We start from the raw sequence: 19888 nt of genomic DNA on the forward strand, positions 1-19888 counted from the left end.
GCAGTTTTCCAAGAAGAGTCTCATTCTGTAGCTCAGGATGGCCTGGAACTAACTATGTAGCCCAGGTTATCCTCAGACTTGTGATCCTTCTGCTCCAGCTTCCCTCTCAGTGTGACATGTGTATGGGTGTCTGAGTGTACACACTGAGTTCAGAGGACAACCTTCAGGAGTCAGTTCTCTCTTTCCATCGTGTGGGCCTCTGGGGATTGAACTCTCGTGACCAGGCCTGTACGGCAAGCACCTGTACCAACGGAGCCATCTCACCAGCCCTAAGTGTTCTTAAAGCAGTCCTATCAGACACTGGAGGAGCCAACACCACACTACGGAGCGATGACTTTCAAGAATATAGAATTTGTTCTTTGAGACAGCCTTTCTCTGTACAGCCTTGGCTGTCCTGTAACTCACTCTGTAGACCTGGCTAGCCTCAAACCCAGGGATCTTCTTCTCTCTGGCTTTTGAGTGCTGGGATTAAAGGTGTGCCTCACCACGCCCATGGATGTTTTCATTTTACATAAAGTCAAACAGCTGGGAAATGGGCTGCAGGATCTGAGCCCTCCCCCACAGGGCGCCAGGTACAGGTTCCCAGTGGCCATGCTTTTCAGCCCTTCAAACGCATCCCTAGAATCACTTTCCTTTCTCTGACATTTAGCCACGAAGTCATCACAGGTAGGGTGCCCCAGACTCTTTCATAGAAAGGACCTTGATGTTGTTGGTTTTCCTCCTACTTCAACCTGCCTTCTTTTGAGCTTAAGCATTTTCCTTTTATCAGCACAACCCTGGTTTTTGATCTCACTTCTCAGGAGGTTCCTATTTTGAGCCTCTTTTATTCTTGGTGTTGCATGACTCTCTTCTAAGCCGCAATCTTGGGTGGATATTGTACCAGAAAGGTTTTCTGCAGTAACGAAGAAACCGAATGGAAAGTGTTTGCGATAGTGTGTGTTGATTGTGAACTTGACTCTGAGGAGACAAGCCTCCAACATACCTGAGAGGGGCTAGCTCAAGTAGATTAACTGAATGTAGATTTACTCTAAATGTGGGTCCTAGACTCTAGAAAAAGGAGAGAGGAGCCAAACACTGTCACTCATTGCAGTGTGACCAGCTCCCCTCACACTCCTGTCACCATCACTTCCCACCACGAGGGACCGTGCACCCTCAAACCATAATTCCTTCCTCTATTAAGTTTCTCCTTGCCAGGGATTTGGTCACAGTGAGGAGAACAGTAACTAATACAGTTGCTTGACTCCTAGACATTTGATCTCAACACCCGGGGTTACAACAGTTTCAAGTGAGTTCTACCATTAACAATATCCCAAAGGCCCCAAGGTCCTTCTGTTTGTCTACTTAGCTTGTTTTCTGCAAGTTGACATTCATGATTGCAACATGGCTGCCACTCTTCCAGGCATGAGATCTCCATGGCAACCTCTCATTGCCTGCCTTAGGTCACACACTTACTCCTAGCAGGGGAGTAAAGGCAGTATGATCAGCTTCAGCCACAGCATCCCAAGCTCTGGGTCTCCTGAGCCTTCAGTGCAGCCACAATACCTACATGGGTCACATCCATGCCTGGGCAGCCCCACCCATGTTCCGGTGCCTTAGAAAGGCTACGATCTTCTGTGAATCCCAAGATCTGAAACAGTTGAGAAACCCTAGCTCAGAGGCCAGTGAGGATTTTCCAAGGAAACATGGGAGGTGCCACAGATGTCTGAATCAAACCAGGCCTATACGTTGAGGGTAGAAGAAATGGCTATAAGTAGCAGGCTTAGAAAATGAGCATGAAAGGAGAGGACCTCTAGGGGACTAAACAGCCCATGATGATGCCGTGCCATGCCACACAAAATGCCATACCTATCCCTGCCCCATCTCGTACTCCTCTGGCTCGAGTTCTAAAGCTTTCTGTGTAAGTTTTTCTCAACACTGTGACAAAATGCCCCCAAGAGGCAACTCATGGGAGCAATGATCTATTTTAGGTCACAATTTGACAGGGGGAGGTACAGCAGAGGGATCCATGGTAGCAAGAGCATGTGGTATTCTTCGCATGTCAACCAGACAGCAAGATAGGTATAACCCTTAAGACCTGACCCTGTCAGCTAACATCTGTCAGCTAGGCCCTGAATCTCCAAGGTTCCATAGCTCCCAAATTCAGTGCAACCAATGGGAGTGCAACCAAGTACTCAAACAAACAAACAGACAGAAAACAAAAGCCTTAGGGTAAAGCTCAACTTGAAGGCTTTTATTTCAAATTGGTGGATTAGAAGCATATAAGCATCAGGTTAACTAGTTCCCAGGGGTAGAGGGGGCAGGTGGTATGGATGATACACACTGAGACCTGCCTTTCGGCCATTTGCCTGGTAGGCACTACCAGAAGAGCAGCTAGGAAGAATGACAAAGTCCTTTGGGGGTGGATTTCCCAGCAATGCCAGTCGACCTCTGAGTTAGTCTAACCCCGGCCAAAAACTACATACAAATCCAAGTGTAGGCCACTCTGCCAAAGCCCCCTCAGGGTGTCATCTACACAGTCACTTGATGGAATGAGCCTGGAAGCTTCACTGCCCCTCAAGTAATCAGTCCTGCTGTCTCTCTCACAGAAATGGGGGAGTTCCATGGCTGCTGGTGGCCAAGAAAACTCACTGAGACAACTCAAGCTAAACCACATATCACATTTAAATTAATAACCATGGGTTGTAAATGGCTGATAAGCAAAGGTCTGGGTCATTACGATGTAAAAAAGAAAAGGCATAGTGCTGTTTTCTTTCTCTGTCCATGTCTTTTCCCTTGCTTACACTAGCAAATAAGTAAAGGCTTTGGTGATTTTCTTTTAGGTTTACCTAAGTGAAATTCAGCCCATTTATAGCTGGGATATAACCCAATTGTTTAAATGTGCTAAGCAGTAAATGGAGATGCCGGAGTATAAAGCCATACAATACAGTGACTCAAAAATTCTATGGTTCTCAAAAATGCATAAAGGTTCTTTCATGCTCTACAGTCATGGCCTCAATAATAACTAGTGGTCATTATTAAGTGGACACACTATGTAAACACCAGAGGCATTACTACATACTGACTCTCTCTGCACGTGGCAAAATCAGAGCTATTCCAGAAACAGTCTACACACAGGTCCTGAAGAAATAGGTTTCCTTTGTTGTGTTCCCTGCTTTGTTGATACAGTGTCTCTGATAATGCCCAGGCTAGTCTTGAACTCACAGTCTTTGTTCCTGTACCTTCTGAGTTTCTGGAATCAGAAGTGTTTGCCACCATGCTTGGCTTGGATAGTGTTCTGAAAAGAAAGTTTTGCAAAAACTGTGCACACTCTTATAGTACAAATTAAATTCAGAATTATGGAAGTAAAAAAAAATAACAAACCCAGAATTTCCTCCCCTCATTCGCTTATACTTAGGATATAAAAATATTACTGATTTGGCATGTCTATCAGCTTTGGCTCCCACAAGATGTGTGACTATTGCTTAAGCGAAACACATAACACTCATTTCATTGACTGGTCTGTTAGAACAGACTGATGTCATTTAATTCTTGCCTGTGAAGAAGCTGCTGTTGTTCAGGAAGGCACCAAGGCACCCCATGCTGCTGCTTCTCTTTTTCCTTGTAGGTCCCTCCAGCCTATGACAGCCATAGTAGCTGGCTCTTTGCCTTTGCACCTGACATTCAATCACCACCATGTTCCAGACCAGCCAACCTACCAGGAGGTTCAGCACCCCATAAGCCCTCTGCTCTTCTACTTCCCCCCTTAAGCAATGGATATGGATGTCGCTTGCCAAATTTTCATTTGCTGAACTTCTGTAAACTTCATAGGCATTTCCTAAAGGATATACCTGCAATAGAGTGTAACCACGTCGATGGTGGGCTATCTCGGTTATTCTGTAAGCTTAGAAGTGATGCTGACCAAGGATAAGAAGGCCACAGCTATGCTTAGTGAAGGCAGCAGCTCATGGTTTTACTCCTTAGAAAAACTCAAGGCAGTCTCATATGTACCTGTATATGATGACTGACCTTGACTATCAACTTGACTTCATGGAGATTGGTGAGATATACCCCCAAGTATGTGTGGGAAGGCATTTTCAGAGAGGATTAACCCAAGAGAGAAGAATAATCCTGAATGTAGCCGGCACAAATGCAGAGGCTGTGGGCCCAGGGTCAAATCAAAAGGGAAAAAGGAGAAAGCCAGACATCACAGACATGCTCTCTGTTTCCTGGTTTCCAAGAAGCAAGCTGTCTGCTTCATCAGGCCTTCCTACAGTAACGGACTTGCAACAGAGAGCGAAAATAAATAATTCCTCCCATAAGTTTTGTATGTAGGGCATTGGGTTGCAATAACAATAAAACCAACACAAAACACACATGCATACATACACAAGTACTTATTTCACATATATGCAGATGCTAGACATGCACAATTTATTTATACATTTAAACATCTATTGTCCAAGAGTAAAATAATAAAAATATAAAAGAAAAACAACAGACAATTAAATATGATTTATTTGAAATAAGTATGACAAACCTTTGCTATTATTTACAACCTAACAACAGCATATGATCTTGAAAAAAATTACACTGTCAGCACCGAGTAAGAGACAAAGGACACTGTCTAGACTCCAGAAATTGCCTCTCAAAAACTGGTTTCTGAAGTTTATTTAAGAAAAATGCATTCACTTACAAAATTTCAAAAAATAATTTAACAGCCAAATCTTATGATCTTGGCTGGAACTATATTTGACAACAATGCCTTGAAAGTTTAATATACATAAACTCTACCGAAGAAAGTGCCCATGAAGATCACGGGAGCTCAAGGTTAAGGTTCTGTATAGCATTGGTATTAGCTTACTTATTAAAACTAAAATATTCCTCTCTTTAATAAATGACATTTCATTTGTTGCTGAGATTATAATTCTGTTATTATTTGATGATTTAACAGTAACTTCTAGGGTCATGGTCTCTTTATATTGTCTGTGCTTGAAAATTTGGAAAACATATGCACACACCCAAGAGTTAAGCAAAGCACGTTTTTAATTAAACACTAATAAAGACCAGGAGAGACACAGAGAGAGAAAGAGAGAGACAGGGAGACTCCCTTTTGCTTTTACTTTTAAGAACCCAAGGAAATCAAATAAAAACAGGTCCTACCACACTTAACTTTAGTGGGTGAGAATGAGGAGAGAGGGGCCAATGAATAAGCAAGGCTGAGCAAATGGAAAGAGACACTAAAGTTGGGAGTAGGGAGAAAGAAAGTAAATGCCTGAGACAACTGTCAACATCTGTCAGGAAAAAACAGGATACCTTCCAGAGCCCAACCACAGGCCCTGGCAGGAAATGGCAATCACTTGGCATACTGAGCTGGTGAGGGCTGCAGGGCTGCCAGCCTCCACCCTGGGGTAGGCACAGAGCATTCTGGTCATGGGTGAGTTTCAAAATGGTCCTTGGGTGTGCCTGCCTTCCTATCTATTCTGCCTCAAGACACTTCTCTCATGAAATGACCATCAGAGAAGCCACACAAATGTGTTCCGTAGTACCTTGGCCTAACTGATTATTTTTAATAATGAAGAGGCTTAACCACACAGGCAACTATCAATCCACAAGGCATTCTTCCAGAATGAGCCTTCTGTGGGTTTCTAGAATGCAACTCCTGCCCCCCAACCCGGCCCCAGACAGAGTTACAGGAACGCTGCATTCTACCATGTGCTGGTACTGGTCATCACAAATGGCCTCCTACCTATTCCACTCGAGGGCCACCAAAGGGCACAGCAAGCGACACCCACATGACCATCCAACAACAAGAGCCTCTGGAGCTCACAGGAGGTGCCAGGCACTGTTCCAGAAGACACCACAATGAAGCCCCTCCCTACCTCCCACTAGCAGCTGCCTTGGAAAGTACAAATGAGCAAGTCAGCAAACAGATTCGTAAAGCCAGAGGTGCTAACGGTTATAGAGAAAAATACAGTGGGTAAGGGAATGGCAACCAGTTGCATTCTTGGTAGGTGACTTCTAAAAATAGACCCACAGGAAATTAAGGCAAAAGAGCATTGTCTTCTGGATCAGGGGGATTGAGGTCATAGGAAGAGAACACTACAAGGAGTGAAGGCTTGGAGGAGGTTGTGTTGGGGGACAGCAAGACAGTATCAGTGAGGGGCAGAGGGGAAAGCATTAGGAGGTAAAGCCAAGAGGTGGGTGTGTTGGCTGGGCCTTAGGTGAAGTTGGGAAGAGCCTCGAGAAGGTACTTATCCCATAAGTCCTTGCAGGGATAGTAGAGGCAAGCTTTTGTTTGTTTGTTTGTTTGTTTTTAGTGTCCCACTGTGGCTGGGACAATGGCTGGGCAGGACAGTGGTTTGTTCTGACTTACTCTGAAATGGTCTCTGCGGTGGCAAGGTTGAGAACAAGCTGCAGGGAAAGATAGTGTGAAGAGAGACCCACCAGAAAGGTGCTCCATGGGTCCAGGAGGGGAGTCTGCTCCAGAGCAGTGGTGCTGAAGGAGGGGAGCATTGACGTTCAGTGTGAAGGTGGAGCCAACTCCACCTTCGGTATGTGGTGGGACTGTGAAGGATAAATATCCGCCTGGCACCTGGAAAGATGTGGCTGCCATCTTCTACATGGAAGTGTGTTTAGAGGAAGAGACCGGGTGTTGAAATGTGGGTTGCAAGTTTAAGATGCGGATCATTCAAAATACATCTGAACTTTATCATTAAGGGTCAACCAATTAGACAGCAAGCTGCATGAGGACAGACACTCTTCTTTTGTTTACTTCTGTAGCTGCTGCTGAGTAAAAATTCCAAAACAGCAGGGGAGTCAACTGTCTTCTTCCTACTTTATGTGGATCAAACTCAGGTCACTGGGCTTATATAACAAGTGCTTGAGCACTGAGCCATCTTGCCAGCCCTCCTTTTAAGTAAAGGTCCTGTTCTCACTTAGATAATGAATATTTCATTGCATTTTAATGAGACAAACTAATTTCTGGGAAAATATTTGCTGGCCACTACCCAAGGGCAGCACAATACTTGGGTTATCTGGGGCTCCTGAGCAGAGAAAAAAAAAAATCCAAGGTTAATAATGGGGACAGTTTACCCAGAAAGGTGACAAGCAAGAGGGTCACAAATAAGGATCTAGCATTCAAAGTTCTTTGGAGTGGGGTTCAGGATTGGGAAAAATAGAGTTTAGCAGCTCTGTTTAGAGATAAAATAAAACAGTGAGTTGTAAGCATGCTAGCCTTCCCTGAATAAAACAGAGCAACATCAGCATTAGGACTCGAAAGAGAAGGCTGAGGCCATCAAATGATGCAGTCCTCATGTCCCCACAGTTGTAACAGAAGTTTTGGTTTCTTTAAAAACTCAGCTGTTATGTAAATATGTTTTTGTTTTAATCCCAAGTGTGGGATTTTAGTTTGGACCTTAGTTTGTCCACAGCTGATAATTGCCTCCTGCGGGGCGTGTCTTTGCCAGATGGTTACCGCTTGCCTCACACAGCATGAAGAAGGGCGTGGTCTATGGCTCTGAGGGATCTAAATATGAGAGCCCAGAAAGAGAAGGGGTAGCAGTTTGGAGAGACCGTAGACAGACATCGAGACTGGCTTGGACAGACAAAGAGGAACGTTTCAACACAGCAGCTTGGAGGAGACTGCTGGCTGTGTTTACTGTTGATGGAGCTTGGTGTAGCCCCAAAAGAACTCATCAACCCTAAACAGCAGGGAGAAGTAAAGGGGTCTGTGACCCCTTTCCCCACTAACCTTTTCTTTCTCTGTCTCTCTATTTTTTTAACCTAGGGTTAGAGGGTTGTCGGAAGGGAGGTGGAGGCTTAAATACTCCAAATAAAATAAGAGTTTAAAAACAAGTGCAACAGACAGTGGCCAATTAGCCCGTTTCCAGTGCTTTATAAAAGACTGTAATTTTTCACTTGGGGTAATGGAAGAAAGGGGGACAAGGCTTCTATATATTTTAGAAGCTCTACAAGTTATACTATATATAAATATTGACTCATGAGTATCTGAAGACAATTATTCAACATGCATCCACCTGTCCATCTGTCCGTCCATCCATCCATCCATCATTGTTCAGCCAACCAGCTCCTTGTCAATTTACAATCACCCATCCATCCTTCTATCCTCCATTTACTACCTATTTATCCATTTACAATATAGTAACAATGTTTTTAACTAGCCATACATTAAACTTTTACAGTACTATCAGACAGCCGGCTTTTCCAGGGAGAAGAGACTGTGTGTGTTCATGTATGAAGGCCAGAGGACAACCCCACTTAGGTACTGTCCACCTTTATTTCTGAGTGAGGGTCTCACACTGGTCTGCAGCTCATTAGTGGCTGGGATGTCTGTCCAGTGAGGGACAGTCAGCTAGTCCCAGGGATCCACTTGCTCTGCCTCCCCAGTGCTAGGATTACAAGCACATGCCACCATACCCAAGATCTTTTAACAAAAAACATGGATTCAGATTGAACCCACTTCCTTGAGCTTTCAAGGAAGCACTTTACTGTCTGGTCCATCTTCCAAAGCCCGGAATTTGGACTCTTAAAGTCCAAGTCTCTAGATAATAATTGTCAAGCTTTTCTTCCAGTTCATGGTGAATGGATGAACAAGAGACTGATGGATCTGATTAGAACAATCAGATCATCATAGGTTATTTACCTTTCAATATCTGAAGGCGTTGGTGACCAGAGGCCTTATGCTGAGTCATCTAGAGCTTTATCACCTATTGGCTAATACAGTCATAAAACCAGTGACATGGTTACTTGATATCATCATGATGAGCCAAAGACAAGGCACATCATACAGTAAAGCAGGAGTATCTGGTGATGCTTGTGTTCCACACATACCGTGGAGAAGCTCCTGGTTGTGCCATGATGAAACAAACACACCAACTTTTACTGTAGTTCTTTAGAACACTGAAAAACTGGGAAGGACACAATGTCTCTTACTAAGAGATGAGCATATTTATCAGTGGTGTACAAGACTAATGGAACTTAGAGATGCATCTCCAAAACAGGATGAAAGGAAAAATACAGAAGAATGATGCCCATACACAAACTTCGACAAAAACACGGCATAGTATAAATATCACATATCATTTATAGATAAAAAAAAAAGATGGGACACAAAATATTTTTTTTTAAAATTGCCTGTCAATATCTAGGTAAGACTCTCTCCATGGAGATAATTTTTCATTACGTAACCCAATGACCTTCAACTCATTGAGATCCTCCTCCATCTTTACCTCCTAAGTGCTGGGATTACAGACACAACCTCCCTCTTCACTGAGACTCGAACCGAGGACCCTGCAAATGCCCAGCAGGTACTCTACCAATGTTGCATCCCCTAGGTAGGACTATTTCTGGGGAAGGGGGTGGTCCAGGGGAGGCTTCGGCTGACTCTATGTAATCCTATTATGCCACCAAAAAAATGTTTGAGCCAAACTTGGAAAAAAATATCAATAATCTGCCCTAAAACAGAGTTGCAAGCCTCCATCAATATGCTTTTTATATTTTTAATATAATTTTTCTTTCCCTCTTCCCCCTCCTTTTTTTGTATAGGAAGTCATTATATAGCCTAGGTTGCTTTAAAAAAAAAAAAAAAATCATGATTCTCCTGCCTCAGCCACCCAAATGCTTAGATTCCAAGTGTGTGAAACCACCTGGCTTCTAAGTCTTTTCTTGCCACCTGAGTGGGAATCTTGCTTGTGTAAGGTGCCCAGCATAGGCCTAGCATGCACAGCTCAATGCCTAGCAGCAGAGTCAAATTCAGATGGCACGATGGAATAAAATCACCAATCAAAGGGGAAACAGCTCTGAAGTAAAAACTCTACCCAAACCCAAATTTCAAGTGACTAAAAATGATTGGGATGTTAGGAGAAGATGGGAATGGAGAAATCCCCATGTCTACCTGCTTCTTTCACAATAGCGTTTATTTCAAGACGAAAATGTGTACACAGGTGCACACATCGCCTATGAAACTGCACAGGAACCTTCACTGTTGTTTTTTCCGCAAAGGTTTAATTTTTGCCATCTTTCCATGCTGCAGGTCATATGGTCTTGCTTATATAATTTAGAACAACAGATCTTATTCCTTATTTGAGGCATGCGAGCTCTTTCACAACATCCAGCCAGGACACCAAAATATAACGTTCAGAATAAACCTAAGCAGGGGACGAACACTAACTTTTTTTATACTGCAAGATGGAAGGAGAAAAACAAACACTCGTCTGAAATGGCAAGAGAGTCTGTTCTTAACCTCATGTTTGCCAAGCTGTGTGGCAAAAGTTCACGAATGTATTTTAAAGACCCATGAGACTAAACTTGTTGACCTTAAATGATAGGAAATTTTTGAGAAACATATTTATGTTATGTAAAGGGGTTAAAAGAGTAAAGGTCGTTCTGCTTTTCTCTGTTTTTCAGCATGAGGATAAATGAGCTCCTTAGTTCCCTGCTGCTGGTTGGTAATCAGTAACAGTGGTTAGTAGTAACTATTCCTTGATTCCATGGCTACTTATCTAATCTTTTCAGCAGAGGGTTGGCACTTCACTTGGCACCTCTCAAGTGGCCACTCTGAAGGTTACGCAGTCTTGTAAATTTATTTTTAAATGATTTATTTATTTTTATTTTATGTTCATTGGTGTTTTGCCTGCATGTGTGTGTGTGGGGGGGGGGGGTGGGGTGGGTGTGTGGGTGTGTACCAGATTCCCTGGAACTAGAGTTCCAGACAGTTGTGAGCTGCCATGTGGGTGCTGAGGCTTGAACCTGGGTCCTCTGGAAGAGTAGCCAGTGCTCTTAACTGATTAGCCATTTCTCCAGCTCCAGTTGTGCAATTTTTAATAGCTGTATTCTGCATCCCCCTGTTCATGTGGTCTTCACCGTCCACTTCCTTCCTGCTGGCCCTGATTTAGTTCCGGCCTCTGTCCAGCACCTGCTGGGAGGCATTTGTAGACTGTGCTATGATGTTTTGCCAAACTGATCTCCTCGGTGCTGGGAGCACTGTGAGCTGACAGCTTCAGCTCCCTCGGGGAACTGCCATTCCTTTAAAGAGAACTGCCTCCTTCAAGGTCAGCCTGGCTTTCAAGGGCCACCGTGGGGCCAGACGGGAAAGCCAGTGCTCTTGTTCCAGCTGGGGAGAACTCTCAGCTTCAGAGCAACCTGTGGGTTCAGCTGTGGCTTCACTAATCATGAACTGTCACTAAACTTCTCTCTTTGCTTAACTCTGCCCTCTTCCTAGTCTCTTACACTGGGAATAATCCTCACAGGTCTGCTGATAACCTTCCCGGATTACTAACCCCAGTTCAGCCTGATTGCTAAGCAACACAATCTTCACCAGCATTTAAGCTGTTTCCTGGCTCCTGTGTATGGTGAGTTGGGTCTATTGTGGATCTGTCCTCACCAGCGATCTGTGAGAAGTAACATAAGCCTCTTGGGGGCCCTGTACTTAACTGCCAGACCCTAAAAAGCATTTCACTTCCCACCGTGGCAACTGGCATAATTGTGAACATTCCGAGAGCCTGAAAGATGGCAGTGACCTGGGCTTTGCACCATGTGACTGCCTAGATATAATGGGGAAGTCCAGTTCATGACCCTGGGGCAGGCTGTTGTCACCACCACGTGTGTGCAGTGCCCATAGAGGTCAGAAGAGGACATTGGGTCACGTGGGTGTGGGTGCTGGGACTTGAACTCATTCTGTTCTGAGCGATACACCCATGTTGCCCTCACCACCGTCTTGATTCCCTTCCCTCCCGGCCTCCACTAGTTTACCCTCTAGAAACCTGCCATCCTCACCACTGCCAGCAATAGTTCCACGTCAGCATGTCCCTCTCCTAAAAGTCTGAAAGGAAATTTCAAAAGTACAAGATCATTTGAGGGTAGGTGTCACTCTCCACCGAAATTGCTCTGTCACTCTTTCTGCTCATCAAGCTTTGGAGAAAACAACTCTTTTTTTTACAATCACCTGCGCCTGGAATGCCCTTCAGTTTGCCTTCACCTACAGAACTCCTCTTTTCCCTCAAAGACCAGCAAAGTTCGTCCTTTTCCTAGAGGGTCTTTTTGTTGCTGTTGTTTTTAACATTCTCTCCTACGCAGCATTATGTTTACCGAGCTCAGGGGAAACACCTGTTGCTAACCTTTGCTGCGGTGACTGGTAACATGGTGAGCAGTTGTTAATTACTTTAGGTATAAATGAGCAAGCAAATTAATGAGTCACCAGAAATATCAGCCATTATTTTGTAAAACAAAGAACTGGGTAAAAGTAAGCTGAGGACTTACCTTGGGCATTTCTTAATTAAAACATTATTATTAATTATTGCACTGGCATAAGTTATGCGTTTGGAGGTTGGTGGTGCCTGTGTGTGTGTGTTGGGGGGGGAAGATGGGCAAAGCAGGATTTGGTGTTTTCTATTGCTTTTCCTTATTTCCTTGAGACAGGTTCTTTCACTGACCCAAAGCTTACCATTTTGGTAAGGCAGGCTGGCTGACCAGTGAGCTGTGATTTCCAGTGCTGGCTTTACAAATACGTGCTGCCGTGCTCAGCTTTCTGAGTGCTGAGCACTCAAACCCAGGTGCTCAGCCTTTTACAGCAAGTGCTCTACCCAGTAAGCCATCTCTGAAGCCACTTAGGTATTTTGATAAGAAAATCTTTCAAATTCTGTTTTTCTGTGACACAACTTCCATATATATATATATATATATATATATATATATATATATCTCCACACTGCTTTTTTTTTATTTCATTTCTACTCCAGAGATTGGCAAATCTCCTCTGTAAAGAGGAAGATGGTATTTTTTAAAGATTTGTGTCTGTCATCAACTCTAAGTAGTTGAGCCACAGGTAGCCATTTTACCCAGGGAATATCAAAGCAGCCATAGATGGGTAACTGCATGGCCATGTGACAATAAAACTTTATTTATAAAATCAGGAAGCGGACTAGTTTCCAGGGTGTAAAATGAAGTGTCAGAGGTTTGAAATAACAGCGATCACCAAATACTTGGTGTAGAACTGTCGTGGGCAGACAGGATGGCTTTTTTTCAATCAAGCTAGGAAGACACAAAACTCAAGTGTTAGCAGTCTGTGTATCAACACAGAGAAAGGTGAGCTCAGAAATCTGACTACAAGATCCCCATGGCTTCCCAGATTTATGTATAGGCTTAGAATACCAGAAGAGAAGACTTCATATACCCCACATCTCACCCATACACAATGCCAAAGGGATTCTTACCTTCTTTCTTAAAGAACACTGACCCACTAAAGATGGGAACTTAATTTCCATACAACTTGTCTCAGGAATAAACCCAACACCAATACTGTCAGTGACCTCCTACCACAGACACTCTGAGCTCAATGTTAAGGGCTTCATATAGCCAAGAGCGAGCCTTTATTAGGCATTTTCTTATGCCTACAAAAGGTCATGTGTTTTATGAACATATCTCATGAGTTCCCCACTTGATCTCATACTGCAGTTTACAGCGCTTCCTTGATACCCAGGAGGAAATGAGGTTTGGAGAGGGGAAGTAATTTGCACAAGGTCAAGTCGAGCCTGCAGACTCACTAAGTCCTTGACCGCTGTGCCTCCTCTTCTGTGCCAGCTGCCTGTCCCAGAGGAGCTGACCCAGCCTCTTCCAGTCACTTAAATCTCCCAGATTTTGTTTAAGTTGCCTTCCACTGGAAGCAATGACTCCATTCAGGACTTGTAGGAAATTCTACCTTGGGGACTACAGTGAGGAGAAAATTTAACCCCAAGTAAAAAACCAAGGGTTTTGTTAAGAGCACATCACACTGCACAGAAAACAAAGCGAGTTGGCCTTTTGTCAACAATATTCCCTCAACACTTTCTAACTCACATGATGGAGATAATTAATTACTGCAATGCATCCTGTCCGGGAGAGGTATCAGCAAGAAAGGCAAGTGGCTGAAGGAGGAGCTTTGAGAATTTTGCCTAAATTAAAGGTGAGCTCTCAAGTCTGGTACCTGGCCCACAGCTCTTCCTTTAGACAGTGGGTCTTTGTCAAGCGTCTCCTCACAGCCTCTCTTCCTGCCTTTTATTTGGTTCCATTACTACAAAAGCGCCTTACAGTAAACATCATCGTTTGTTATCATTATTCATAGTTTGTTGGCAAATTAAATCGCTTGCTGTTCCAACATCTAGAAGTGGAGGAAGTGTTCAATTCTAAAGAAATGCCTTCCCAGCTTTGCCAGCTCGGCAATAGCAGCATTGCCAAATCCTTTATGAATAGGTGAAGGATCGTCTTTCATGTGTAGTATATGAATAAACAAAATACCCGTAGGGGCCTGCCAGATATTTCAGGTAATAGATATCTCCTGCCCCACCCTGGTCTCTCTAGAGCCAGTTAGCATTAGGTTTCTTCACAAATAAGACCATTGAGACCAGAAGCAAGAAAAATGGCACCTTAAAAGAAAATCAACAAGATGATAAGAAAATATGGGTTCTCTAACACGGTGTGTATTCTGGTTCACACAGCAGCAAACTGGGCAGAATGGGAAAAGCACATTCTCCTGCAAGGTGTGGAATTCAGAATTCCAGGATAGCAGCACGAGTGTTCTCATCTTGGGCCCAGACAATCAATTCAAACAACTGTGGCAACAAATACCCCACCCCCCCCAACAAAAAGCCCAGGACACTTTAAAAGGTATTGGTGTTTTTAATCTTTGAACTGACCTTGAAGAAAAACTCTTTTTATTGCGAGAATGCTACATGTGAAATTCTCGTTATGTGGTAGTCTCAGCTGGTTGCATTTAAATTGTCTGTCTGTGTGTGTGTGTGTGTGTGTGTGTGTGTGTGTCCACATGCATGCCTAAGGCCAAAGGAGGACTTTAGGTGTCTTGTTCTATCACTCTCTGACTTACTTCCCTGAAACAGGGTCTTGAATCTGGAAGTGAATCCTCCTGTCTCAACTACACAAAGGTACATGTGGCCACACCCAGTTTCTTACTGAGTATTTGAACTCAGCTTCCTCATGCTTGTCTAATAATTTCTTTCACCTACTGAGCCATTGCCCCAGCCCACGGTAGCATTTTAATAACATGTCGTATCCTTCCTCATTGCACCTTCCTTTGTTTGGCTTTGGGGAGGGCCCCGATCAATGAATTAATGCATCCATGAATTCTCATAACTAAATCGGAGTCTGTGAAAGGCAGAGGCCTTGATCAGAGAAAATGGGCAGCCAGGAACATGCCTTTGAAGGTTACATCTTTTCCATGGGCCCATCTTCTACATCTCTGCATCCTGGCTACCATGATGTGGGCATCCTTCCCTTGCTGCCATGGTCTTCCACTATGATGGTTTTGCCTTGCTACAGGCCTAAAAGAATGGAACCAGCCAACCATCCTGGACTAAAATCTTGACTCAAAATAAATCCTTCCCAATTTTTTTTCCAGGTATTTGTCAGAGCATCCGACACTGACTAGCCCAGGCAAATATGAGGTTAGTGGGTCCTACCCCTTTCCCAGTTTCAGAAACAGACCTGCACTCCAATCGACAACCCTTTTGTTCATTATTATCCCCTTAAAGAGTCTTTTATTTTAATGTAGTTTTTGTTTGGCAATCAACTCATTCCTCATTAAAAAATAAGCCATTTGTTTGTGTTTGCGCATAGCAGTCTGTCCTCTCTTTCCACCATGTTGGTTCTGGGGATTGAACTCAGGTCATCAGACTTGGGGGCAAGCTTTTTCACCTGCTGAGCCAGCTCTCTGGCTCCCTTTATTCATCTTTAATGCTGTACATTGTATATGTCCTTATGTATGTATGTATATGTGTGCAGTATTATTACTATTGACATACTGAAGATTGAACCTAATGCCCCCCATATGCTGGGCAAGGGTTCTGCCAATGAGCTATACCCCAGTCTGAGTTTCTTCTTCTTTTCTACCTCTCCCTGAAATCATTTTTGCTCCTTTTGAGCCATATCATGCCACTGAGAATGCACGAAGCGCAATCCTGTGCCAATTAGTGCATGGCATCAAAGTGGTGCCTGGCATTGGGGTGGGCAGACCCTACATTAGTAGCCCTGAGGATACATAGGGACCCTTTGATAGCGGGATTTAAGAAATTCAGTTTCTTTCTGGCTATCTTGATATGTAGGCCTAATGAACTGCTGTGGTTATCAGATGCCAGAAGGAAAGAAGTCAGACAAGGCTAAACCTAATACCTGAGCATAATCAGGGCTAGGGAAGTAAGCACTGTGTGCTCACCCCACCTCCAACCCCCGCCTCTGCCCATTAAACCACACCTCACATTTATTCTCCAAGTAGAGCTGAAAGCAAGCTGTGTCGTAATGACTTCTTTAACTCTGTTGCTAGTTTTGAGTTTTTACCACAATAAAAAATAAAATCCTAGATGATAGAAGAGATAACTATCTACTGGATTCTTTCTAAGCTCTAGGTAGTCTGCTAAATATTCTATGCATCAATTAACTTTATTAACCTCTCTAATTAGTGCTGTTCTATTCTTCACTTTACAGAGGATGAAAATGAAGCATAGAAAGGTTGATTTCCCTATGGCCACACATAGAAAGAGCTTGGATTCATCTCTTGTCTGTTTCAGGGGCTGAAGGCAGAAATCATTTTCTTTACTGCTTTTCAGTCTATATAACCTGCATCACCATTTTATTGCTTAGCATTCAAAATCTTTTTTTTTTAATCTTTCTAAGTGAGCAATGGCGCTTAGAGGTAGAGCACTCACCTAGAATGACCAAGCCCCTGGGTTTCAAAACAGCAAACAAACATCTTTACAAACAATCAAGCAGTTAGGTCTGTGACTCATTCTGGTTCTTCTAGGGTAAAAATGATCTTTTTGTTTTCGTTTTTTCAAATCTTACTTTTCCAAAGCACAGGGAACTTTAATGTAGATGTCATAGTTTTTCTCTGCTTGTGACACAGTATGCACAAAGCCACCTTTATTTGGCATGTGCTTTTTGACCATGGGGATAAGAGGAGGCAGGCTCAGTTAACACCTATTTCACAGAGCAGAACAAATATTTGAGCAGCTCACCCTTTCAAATTGCTGTTGTGTTTAAGATGAATGGTTTATGATGGGTGATGTACATTTGTAATACCAGTTCTTGGGAGGCAAAGACAGGTGCTTGCTGGCCAGCCAGCTTCGCCTAACTAGCAAGCCCCAGGCCAATGACGGGCCCTGTCTCAAAGCTAAGGTGGACAGTATTGCTGTGGTGTGGCACTTCTGGCCACACACGTGTGCATAGGTACTGCGTGCCCACATGCATGGGTGTATCCATGCAAGAACATGTACGCACAAAACATTTTCGCAATTACAATTAATAACAACTGATCGATCCTCTGGAGAAGCCAAAGACCCTTGGGAATTTTTGGAACTTTCATCTCTCAATTATTCAATAACAGCATTAGCAATAAGCCATAAATCCACTGAATCTATGGGGAGTGGGGCTCAGTGCCTGTCTGGTTGGCTACAGCATCTGTGCTCTCCTTTCAAAAGTTCCTCGACCACTCAGAAAAGAAGGTGACAGCACAGGGAGAGAGGTGGGTGCTAACTGCACAAACCAAACTGAACTGAGCCAAGACTTCCCAAGAGAGAAAAGGCCTGAAAGACAGACACACGTCTGGCTCCACAGCGCCAGGAGTGAGCTTTCCTGTGGCAAATGGGCCATATCCACCGTTCCCTAATGCTCTCAAGCCCCAACGGGTTTCTGGGGCTCTCAGTGGGCCCTGCTGGTTTCATTTCAAAATGCATGATATCACAGACATGGACTCCTGGTTAGGCAAACCAGGAGCAGTGAAACCACAGGTTAGAATTTATTTTTTTATATCTTAACAAGGATGGCAAGGGAACATTCATTCCTTAGAACTCCTGCATTTTGTCCTTAGATGCCCTTCCCTCTGTCTGCTTGATGGAAGATTATGACTTTTCAAAAATCAAAGCTTGCTCACATACAGGGCATACTGTGACATATATTTCAGCGCTGTGAGGAATAGAGTCAGATTAGGTACGAGGGATTCCAAGAACTGTAACAAAACTACTCCATACCCAGGAAAGAAGCCCAGGTAAAAAAAAATCTTCATAATTTAACAACATAGTTTTTATTTTTTTCTTTTTATCTTAAAGGTATTTAATAATCAAAACAGAGGACTTTTAAATCCTCATTCGCAACTCGCAGTCCCAGAAAGGATGAATGGTCTCCACACTGGGCAAAGTTGCTACAGATTTTGCCTGCAAGATGGGGTCAGCAAAGCAATAAAGAGCCTGTGTTATGTGACAGATTAAATCCAAGCGTAAGCATTCCAGCGCTCAGCCAAGACACCCTTCCCTTCCCTTCCCTAGCCTGCCAGCTTCCCACAAAGTGCTCACAACCCACTGTCCTTCCTTCCCAACGCCAGTGGACACAGAATCGGCTCTTCCTGGCTGTGCCCTGCAAGCCGAAGCTGCCTGCTGGAAAAGTGCAGTAACGTCAGAAGGGAGAAGGCAAATTCACCGAGACGTGCTCTGACAGCAAGCAATGATGGGAAATCATAGCTTCGGAAATGGCCACCCCCAGTGAAATGAAATAGAATAAAAATAATCCTCTCAAGCTCAGAGTCGCTTTCCACGAACGCTGTGCTGCAAAGCTTCAACCCCTTTACTAGTGCCTGCAGGAACCTTCATCACTTTGTAACGCACGTCTGCTGGGAGACGGGAGCGGGGGAGGGGGTAACTCCCAAGTGCCCCCATGCCCAACTGGAAAAAAAAATGGTCAGTCCACAGTTAGCTAGAGCTGCTGACCCAAGCGCCAAGCTACCTGCCAGGAGTTGAAAACACAGGAAGCCCGAGGTTATGAAATCATACAGGTGGATGTGCTCCCTGGCTGAGCGCCCGGCATCCCGCAACGGTCCCCGCGGGCGCCAGCCTCCCGGGCTCACCTGGTACACGTCCCGCAGCCCACACCATGTCCGCAGCACCTGGTGGCAAGCCCGTAGCCTCTCGGTGTACCATCTCCGCAGCGTGGACACGGTCAAGTTCCACACGAAGCGGCTGCCGCTGAACAGCAGGTCCTCCACTCCGCACATGAACACCGAAGCCATGCCTCCGCTTTTCCTGGGAGCCCGGAGTCCTCGCGATGCCGGGCTCGCCACACTGCCGCAGCCGACAGCCCCCGGGGGTCAGATCTGTCACCGAACTCGCCTTTCACTGCGTGTCCCAGCCAGGTTGGGGCGGCATGCCCCGGGATTGGGCGCCCTCCAGCCAACGGCTGCGGCTGGCACGGAGGCTGTGTCACCCCGCCCGCTCGCCAGCAGCGCCAGCCTCCTAAGCTCCGCCAGGCCAGCCCTGGGCGCTCCCTGGGCGCGGGAAGTCCTGGCCGGTGAGGACTCCCCGCGGCGCTGCTCCAGGGCACAGGGCCGCTGGCAAAGCTCGGGAACTCTTTGCAGGCCTGGTGCGGAGCTGCATTTCAAAGCGCCTGCACACACACACACACACACACACACACACACACACACTCCCAGCTCAAGCCCTGGAACCCTTTTATTTTACACTATGAGATCTCTCTGCCTTGCATCTTACCCGGTCCACACTTCACTGATAAACACCTCTGGGGAAAGCTACAGATGCAGAAGGAAGGGGAAGGAAAAAAAAAAAAAAAAAAACCTGTAGCATCTCCCTTTAGATCTCACTCCTGAGGGAATTGTGTGTGTTTTCTTGGCTCTGCTGAAGCTAGATGAAGAGCCTCAGAGCATCGGTGTGTAAGGGCCTCTAGACTCTTTGCTCCTCACTTGAGGGTCTCCAAGAAAATGCCAGCCTGCTATGGCCACCAGCAAAGCAAGTTCCCTGACCCCTCCACGAGGCCAGTCTGTCCAGAGCAGCTGTGGGCTCAGAAGAAAAACAAGGTGTCTTTGCTCCTCTGGGAAAAGCGTCCAGTTAAGACTGGCTGGGAG

At 44.8% G+C, this 19888-nt stretch overlaps 1 protein-coding gene across 3 annotated transcripts in view; it reads right to left on the reverse strand.

The window, feature by feature from the left end:
- Window positions 1–19888, reverse strand: part of Frmd4b (FERM domain containing 4B) — a 315055-nt gene that overhangs the window by 161915 nt on the left and 133252 nt on the right. The window contains exon 1 of one of the 3 annotated variants that reach the window (XM_021642357.2): window positions 18878–19284. The exons of 1 other annotated variant lie outside the window; for it this stretch is intronic. In XM_021642357.2, coding sequence (XP_021498032.1) covers window positions 18878–19039 — 162 coding nt within the window. In that variant the 5' untranslated portion in view covers window positions 19040–19284. Of the gene's footprint in view, window positions 1–18877; window positions 19300–19888 lie in introns of those variants that run through there. One more of the 3 variants, XM_060383832.1, reaches the window with a different exon arrangement.

The sequence above is a fragment of the Meriones unguiculatus genome, chromosome 5 (assembly GCF_030254825.1).
Source record: "Meriones unguiculatus strain TT.TT164.6M chromosome 5, Bangor_MerUng_6.1, whole genome shotgun sequence".
Taxonomy (NCBI): Eukaryota; Metazoa; Chordata; class Mammalia; order Rodentia; family Muridae; genus Meriones; species Meriones unguiculatus.